The 8,837-nt window shown below is 31.2% G+C and overlaps 4 protein-coding genes across 4 annotated transcripts; all 4 read right to left on the bottom strand.

The window, feature by feature from the left end:
- Positions 1-257: 257 nt before the first annotated feature.
- On the bottom strand, positions 258-884 carry OCT59_025157 (uncharacterized protein; the record flags this gene model as incomplete). The annotated part of the gene is made up of 3 exons (XM_066136473.1): positions 258-352; positions 594-672; positions 738-884. 3 exons carry the CDS (start codon positions 882-884, stop codon positions 258-260), a joined length of 321 nt encoding a protein of 106 aa, XP_065991900.1.
- Positions 885-1,857: 973 nt separating this feature from the next.
- On the bottom strand, positions 1,858-2,697 carry OCT59_025156 (uncharacterized protein; the record flags this gene model as incomplete). Its single annotated transcript, XM_066136465.1, has 3 exons — positions 1,858-1,867; positions 1,962-2,038; positions 2,521-2,697. 3 exons carry the CDS (start codon positions 2,695-2,697, stop codon positions 1,858-1,860), a joined length of 264 nt encoding a protein of 87 aa, XP_065991899.1.
- Positions 2,698-3,782: 1,085 nt separating this feature from the next.
- Positions 3,783-5,037, bottom strand: OCT59_025155 (uncharacterized protein; the record flags this gene model as incomplete). Its single annotated transcript, XM_025325835.2, has 3 exons — positions 3,783-3,915; positions 4,006-4,792; positions 4,878-5,037. 3 exons carry the CDS (start codon positions 5,035-5,037, stop codon positions 3,783-3,785), a joined length of 1,080 nt encoding a protein of 359 aa, XP_025179221.2.
- Positions 5,038-6,464: 1,427 nt separating this feature from the next.
- On the bottom strand, positions 6,465-6,671 carry OCT59_025154 (uncharacterized protein; the record flags this gene model as incomplete). Its single annotated transcript, XM_066136454.1, has 1 exon — positions 6,465-6,671. One exon carries the CDS (start codon positions 6,669-6,671, stop codon positions 6,465-6,467), a length of 207 nt encoding a protein of 68 aa, XP_065991898.1.
- Positions 6,672-8,837: the final 2,166 nt, after the last annotated feature.

Here is an 8,837-nt window from a genome sequence, read left to right as displayed (position 1 = left end):
GAGTTCGCTGAAATTTTGCCAAGAAAAAATTCCCCTCGTAAGTACAGCTTACCGGGAGGGCAGATTTTTCATTAATTTCCTTGCCTTGATTACATAAATGCTTCAAATTTATTCTTATAACTTCAAGAAACATTAATACATGCGAAAAATAAATGCAAAGGATCGGGACTTTGCCCTTAGTACATGACGAAGTTTCTAATATGCTATACTCTATCCTAATTATCCGTTTCGATAATTCCTGAGATTCAATCTGGCTATCAAATACCCACTTGATTTACCCAAACAAGTCCTTGATAGGCTCCACCAAGGCCAATATAGCCTTGTTGATTGGTAATGGAAAGACGACAACGAACTTAACAATACATCCACTTTTACTTCACTATTATCAGAGCTAGAAACTAGCTTGATCATTACCCAATCTACAGCAGTTGATACAATCCCGTACATTAGGGCCTTTGCCCTGACTTCCGGAGATTTCATACTGGGGATAAACCTTTATTTCACCTCCATATATTGACGCCGCACCATAAATGACACGGGAAATAAATTCCTCGTGATGTGCTGGGATGTCTTGTGCAATCTCAAAAATTCACCTATAACCAGATTTCGGATTTCTTTTGGTGTTTTCTTCTCACCTCCAACAAAAGTAGGTAGTTCATTATAATCGTCGGCCTTCAAACCAAAAAGCGCTTTCATCTTTGGGAAAGTATACGAGGAGAAACTATTTCCAGATCCACCTTTGGGTTAGCAGTCCAGATAATGCTCAATAATTCCCCGTCAGCAGAAAATTTAATAACTTTACGCCCTGTCGCAATCACCACCGTGTCACTTTCTACTATTGCACTCTGGGAACTTGAACTTGCCTGGTCTAATTTTTTACGCATTTTATCTATTGAAATTTATTCTTCAAGCAAGCGCCACCTATTACACGACCTATTACAATATGCCCATCCGGAAACGTTAAATATCACAAGCTTCTTCTTAAAATCTTCCAACGTCACCATTTCTCGGGTCACTGTCCATTGAAAAATCACACTCTTACGCCCATACGTTGCGGTGCAGTGAAACTCTTTCGTTTCAACAGGCGCTGTACGATTATATGTATGTGCTCGTCAGTTGGCGGGAAGGAAATATTTGCTAAGTTTCTCCAGTATCCACCTTGAGTTTTCGTTTTCTTCATTTAAGTTTGTCTACAGCGAAATTATCAAACTCGGGTGCTTTTTCCTCCTTGATAGCTTTCTTTGAGTCTGTTCACGGTAACATTTTCATGATTCTTATTATGTCGCATAGCCATTGCATCGTTGTACGTGACCCGCTTTTCATTCGATAAGTTAAATTGTCACCGGAAGTAGCAACTAATGCATAAATTGCGAATATATCGGTTACATAATGTGAATAAAAGTACTAACTATGGATGTATATGAAAACATGTGCTTGATTAATGTCGGGGTTTCAGGGAAAAAATCTCTAACATCTATTGTTGTAACATTGTTGTAAGTAACACGCCTCCCTCTTATAAGCGCATCCTTAAGATCATCAACAGTTTGCGTTATTTGAGTGTTAATATTGAGTGAAAAATCATTACTGCCATCATCATCTTTAAAACGAAAGCAGAGGGTAATTGTTATTTGTCATATCCTACACCATAGAAACGTAGTCGGTGAAAGTGCATCATTTCTACCAAATATGTTATACATACCTTAAAAAATTCACGGGAAAGTTGACTGAACCTCTACATCCCTATAAAAAAATTTCTTGGAAAAATTCCGATAAATGATCATTTTTTTAGTTTTCATTCCAAAAAAACTCTGTGATCAATTTTCTAAAAAATTTTTTATAGAGCATACACTACACACTTTATATCTTGCTGGGAAAAAAGGTAAGGATATAAGAAGATTGATTAGCATTGTCGCATGTTGTCAAGAAAGCTTTGAAAGCACATGAATACGGAATCTTCATACCTTTTCACATGGAGATCTACCTGAAGACTCCAAGTTGGACTAACGCCTGGCGATCTCAAAATTGCAAAGTCCTCAGCCTTTCATAGCATATGGTTTTGTCGGCACTATTTACTCATAGGGTAAGCTCTGTGTTGCAACTAGACACTCTTTCACAATTTTTCTCTCATTTTTCTCACATTTGTTCGGGGAAAACTGCATATATATATACATTTTTTATGTGTCACTTATTACATCATTGCGCAGAAATTTGTGCGATGTCTTCCGAGCTGAAGATCACCGCTCCGGAGAATCTATGCATAGCCAATTACCTAAATGTAAGACAGTCTACAGTTATCATTCATTTTTTCTTGTTTATATCAAGAATTTGGTATGTACCGATCGGAGACATATAACTAGCCAATCTTTGCTGTTGTGATATAAAGTCTAAGCATGGTTGCAAGATTTGTTTAGTCGTTTTCTTCCTGAATCAATACGTCAAGAGGGATCACAATGGTGTAGTATTTACAGCCAATTTACAGCTTTTACAACCGTAATTCGATATATAATAATCGTTACTTACGGCAACCAACCTTAATTGAGGATACCTAGTTTTTGATCTAAAGAATTTAATAGTTGACTTTATTTGAATACTGTCGTGATTATATTCAAAATCCATTAAATCGAAACACTTAATATTTGGTGATAATTCTCTAATAAATTCTCTTTCGAGATGCTTTTCGCAGATTGACGTTATCATTATATCTCTTTATCTTTGAATAATAATCCGTTATTGAGTCTTCTTGAAATAATAATCCACACCAGAGCTTTTCTATCTCAATTGCATCACTAATCGTTATACCACGTGGCCATATTTCCCATCGAAGTTCCTTGGTACTATATGGCGATTCTATAAGGCTCAAAATTTGCGGAAGATAAAAAGCATTGATGTTGGATTTCTTACATTGGACAGACTATACAAATTGCTTAAGCGTTCTCTCCCATCTTCCAATAGATTTTGATTTCGCAAAAAAGTTCCTCTTCACGATTATGAACATGTGACTAGATTTCGTTTACCCAGGGAAAATTTTCTCTTGGTGGTTGTTTAGATACGAAAATTTATTGTTTCTATTACGAAAAAACCAATTATATGTTACAATGTAATATGACTAATTCGACCAACAAGTTGCTAAAAAATTATTTCTAATTTTGAGTTCTTCAAGCTTATTACTTTTTCTAGAAATATATTATTTAAAATCATTGTGAACTTTAAGACTTTTTCCTGCGGAAATCGTTGCTCGCATTTAACCCAGCTATACTTGCCGCTCAAACCCAAAAAAAGTAAACAACCGCTTCCTTTTTTTGGGTTTAGGCGGCAAGGAGCTTGTCACGAAGTGCTTATATTCATATGTAGAACATTAGTTACAGGTATGTAAAGCCAGGCCAATAGGATTTTCTGTTCAACAAGAGTTTTTATTGAAAAAAGAGAGAGGAGGAGGAGGTTAAAAATAATTTACAAAATTTTTTGAATTATTTTTTTTACTATTAAATTATTAAATTTTGAAAATATGAAGGGGGGGAAAAAAAAGTAAAAAAAAAAGAAATCTAAAAATTAGATTTCCATTGTGGGGGAATATTAAATAAAAAAATTTTTTTAATATGTATAGTAAGAAATCAAATTTTTGAAAGGGGGATTTTGTTAAACAGAGAATCAATTGGTCCGGCCTAATGTTAATCTTTCATTTATTTTTTTCATAATCTACAGTATACTATATGATTTATCATCCAATTTCTTTTATTTAATATAACAATAAAATGAACGAATTGGACCAAAAATATGGAGTATCACAATGCTACAATACGTTTTTTCTTATTCCTATTGTTTACAACACTTTTGAGCTTACTATCAGTGGAATTATTGGTAGTAATTTTGTTAGAACTTTTGACAGGAGGGCTGCCAGGAATGCGAAGTTCGTAACTAATTATAAATAAGAAAGTGAAGATGGAATTAATAAAAAGCATGCTAAATGACCAAACAATAAAAAAGGTGCCAGCTGAAAATATATACCCCATAGTTGCCAACAACGACCTCAAATCAGGTCCCATACCCTCTCCCGGATCATTTCCATAAGCTGCAACTTTGTCTTCTAATGTTTTACCTGCCTGGCTTTCCGATATTAATAAAAAGTCTGACGTGGTTGAATAAACATCTTTGGCAAAATGAGAAATACTTGATCCTAGTTTAAAGGGATTATAAGTCGTTTCTAGCGCAATAGGATCATTACCATCGTTTGCCATAAAGCTCATTCTATATGGCAATGTAGCCATGGATAACATAGATTTGGTATATGATTTGCCTTGTTGTTGTTGTTGTTGAATGACTCCATTGTAAAAATCACCCATGTTATTATAAGTTTTACCGAATGGACCAGCCATAGTGTTTAAGGCCTGTACATAGGGTGTTGTACGTTCAACACCTCTACCAATAGGATGAACAACTAGGAAATAATCGAATATATTTTCTTTGAAAGACTGAAATGTAACCACACCATTATTGTCCAAAGTATAATCAAAATCCGGAAATAGATCATTGCCTTGTAATTGATACCAAACTGTTTCAAATCCAAGTCCGTGTTGTAATTCATGAAGGACTAACTCAAGAAAATCATGTTGATTAGCTTGAATTTGACCAGTTCCAGGATAATACGTATCTGGATCACGACTAGAATTAATTGTGATGAAAATATCTGTCCCCGTAGGTGGAAAACCAGGCTGTACTTGTTTTATTAGCGCTGTAGGAAAATATCTTCTAATATCATCTAAGTTGTTAAATACTTTCGCTGGATAAGTAGCACCTATTTAAACATTCAAAGCAAGTGGAAGTAAGGACAGAAATTAGCAATAATTTAATAATAAATGTTAATTGAAAAGCATAATTACCCCAGAAAGTTTCAGGCCTCCTTTCAACCGTAATTTCCACAATAATTTTTGTATTTAAAATTAAATTATCGGAAATGATTTGCCCAGCTCGATTGTATGTATCCATGGCACTGCATGCTGGTGATGCGTTATCATTACAAGTTATATGAAAATCAAACATGTTTGGATTTTGTGACAAAACTTTGGAGGAAAGAAAAAGTAAGGCAAGGGAGAGGGTAAATAGGCACTTCATGATTTATTTTACAGATTGGATCTGTGTATTATATATACGCTATCTTGTTACTTATTATTATTAATGATTAATTTAGCGAGAGGAAAAGAAACAACAGCTTCTATTTATAGTGAAACGAATTTTTTTGATCATATGATTACAGTTGCATAGATATACTTAAGCCGCTCTTCATTTGTTTATAAAACTCACACTATGGAAATTCGATCCTATTTTGTTTTCTATTTTATTTTGGATAAAAAGGAATATAAAAGAATGTGGAAATAAATAAAGAAGACAGAAATGTGACGATTATCGACTTTAAATTAGTGATCATAATTTTAATAATTTTAATACAAACCGGTACTCGGAGTTGCTCCATTTGGAACTTTCCCAGGATGATCACCCCAATTTAAACAATAAAATAAAATAAAAAATGTAGTTAGAATAGGATTTAATAGAGTATAGATAGTTGGGATAGAAATACATTGATAAAGTCTTAGTGCATCGTATTATTAGTATTCTATAATAAAAATAATAATCAATGTTAAAAAAAATAATGAACCATATGTGACGAACCTCGAAATAATATCTTCCATTTTTTAGCGACACCTATATGCAATAATATTTTAAGTAACAAGAGGCAAGTTTCCATGGAGGAGCTATCCACGGTGGAGGATCTCCCAAAAATCCTGACAACCATAATATTATGGGAGCTATCCATGGTAGGAGATCTAGGGATCTGACAATAATATCAACAATTATAATCCCAACATCAAAAATCCGATAGATACAAATCATGATCTCCTGAAATGCCGACAATTTATTGTTTCTAACTTTAGAAGATAAGGAATAGATTACATAGTAATCTAGTAATATATTGTACATGTACAAATAATTTGACTTAATATTAATACAATTTGCATTAGTATTAATAAAATTTACAAATATTTTGCAAATAATTTAAATTATATTTTAACTATATAATTAAGAACCACAGCATTTTAAAATTACATGCTTAATTGGAAAATATATTTTTTTAAAAAAAAACTTCAGGATTTTGACTGTCAATCACAGGGATTTGGATTTTGGTCTGTTGATATTATGGTTGTCAGGATTTTGTGGTAAAGTGGTTGTCTATATTTACTAAAATACTAAAATTTATTTTTTATGAAGAGTAGATATGCATTCTTCACATTAATTAAAAAAAAATAAATAAAAACATCAGAATGATAATAATAGGCCGTTATTATCTTTCACTAAAAGTACTACGTGTAAATGTTGGAATCGTTTTCAGAGTGTTAAGTAATGAGGATGTCAGATTTCATTTGTAGGTGTATTTGAGCAACATTTAAAATACACATAGTTGTTTGAAAATATCACGAGTCCATAGGAATGTATTTTGTTAAATCCTTGACCATGACCAGAGGAGGTGATTGAAATGATAATATTGATAATCTATCCATAGAATTCGATGCAACCAGGACAGTATGACGAATTACGATTTGTAAGATGTTGTTCGCTTCGCATTCCACCTTTTCCTTTAATTTCTTGTTGAATATATTCTTTAGTTTTACACTATTCATCAGAAAATCTTGAGAAGACGTATTTTTCAGGTAGGTGTTGAACTATTTTAAAGGCCCTACTGTTAATAAGGATCTTGTTATGTTTTGAAAAGAAATTGTTGAGTTCGTTGGATTCAGGATCCGGTAAACAAAAACGAGTAATCCTGTTTCACCTTTCTAGCAAGTTAATAAAATAAGTAAACCACTTTATGGTATAACCTGCGAAAAATGATCGGTATTGGCGATTGATCAATATTTTTTATATTATTTTTTTTCGGTTGAATTTTTTTTTCTTTTTCGGTTTTTAAAACGAAATTTTTTTTATAATGTTCTAATTCTTTTCGGTTTAAAATTATCATTTTATTTTTTTTTATTCTCTCGTTTTTTTGCGCTAAAATTTTTCTTTATTTAATAAATACATACTTTATTTATTATTTTTTAGATACACTTTCTTTTTTGTAGAACGCTGGACTTGAGATGAATGGGACAGGTAAATGGAGTGAGTAATATGTGTTAATTAAGGAACGTTTGTAATGTTATTTCTTCTTTTTGTATGAACACCGGACTCTTGGACTGGACTTTATCTTGACAAGGTAAAGGGATGGTGTTTTTTGTTTAATTTATGAGAAACATTTTCTAATGTTTTTTTTTCTTTTATTATAGGGTCACCAGCTTCTTGGAGTTAAATTGGATGAACTGGACTTTATGCTGACGAGGTAAAGAAACTTTTTTATTTATTGTAGATTTCATTCTAGGATTTTGGAGGCCCTTTTGTTTGGTTTATATTTGGTTTTATTTAATTTTATTTTTTAATATTTAAGTGTATTTGGATTTTGGTAACAGTTTCAGTTACCGTAAGTTTTTCTTTAGGCTTATTTCATTTGTTTTTTTTTTATAATTTCGTTCTTTATTAACTAAGTTCTTTTTTCATATTATTTTAGGCTTTGGCTACTAGATTTGGATGTTGAAATAAATTTCTTAAATTCATTGTAGTTTGTTACCAAATTTTTATATATATGTTTTTTATTATTTAGGTTTTGACTACTTTAATTCAACATTTGGAGATGGCTCATAGGAAAACATTTAGGTGTGGAAGAAAATATTTTCTGCAAATAATATTTGCAATAATCCTATAGCGATCACTTAAGTAAATACTTGGAGATAATACGTAGTACTACTTTTTGATAAATTTGGAAAAGTTAATATTGACAAGTATGTTATATATTAACTAAAAATATTTTTCATGCAAATAATTAATTTGTTTTTTTTGCTTCATTTACTACTAAAATTAACTTTTTTTTTTATTCTCAGCTACTGGATGAACTTGAAAACAGCTCATAGTAAGTTTTTTTTTAATTTAGGGATTGTTTTTGTTTCAATTTTAGTCCTGTTACAGTACTAATTTATTTATTTATTATTATTTTTTTTTTATTATTTAGATTTCGACTTATTGGATTTATTGGTTGGATACATTTTCTTGTCAGCAAAACAGATGGAAATAATACTTTTTCGTATGACATCTTAAGATATGTTGTGCCACTTTTTATCGCAAGATAGACGTTGACCTGATTGTGCAACCTTCCATGGTTATTTTTCATTATTTTTTTTTTATTTTATATTATTTACTATTATTTATTTTTCACGTCTTATTTAATTTGAGGAATATGTAAAATAACATATTAAATGTAGTAAACAAATAAATACAAAATACATAAATATTTAAAATAATAGTAAATGAATTATATCAATAAATAGTTTATACAATAAATACAAATAAGAATGTCCTTAAGGATTCTATAAAAATCTTTTGATAGGGAATCTTCGGGGACTCCATACCCAAAAAATTTACTGATGTATTGGCAGTATTGCTGATGATTCTAGTCAAAATCATGACAATTTTGATCATGTTTTAATCCCCTTTCCAGATTGTGATTCCTTACCGCTCTAGAAGGAGTACTGTAAGTTTAAATCTTAGGAATCTGAAATGCTTCTAAAAAAATAAAATACACTTAATAACATTTGAAATTATTATACTATTCATAAACAGTGGTAGAACAAATGCAGATAATAGGATTGTCAAAGAAGTTGTTAAAGTCGTTTATTTTCGATAAAGATGAAAAAGTAATTTAAAACAAATTTAAATATAAATAAGTAACTAAAATTGCAACACATACATTTTCAAGCCTT

This window comes from Rhizophagus irregularis, chromosome 5, assembly GCF_026210795.1.
Source record: "Rhizophagus irregularis chromosome 5, complete sequence".
NCBI classification, from domain to species: domain Eukaryota; kingdom Fungi; phylum Glomeromycota; class Glomeromycetes; order Glomerales; family Glomeraceae; genus Rhizophagus; species Rhizophagus irregularis.
This window is presented reverse-complemented; position numbering and strand designations above follow the sequence as displayed.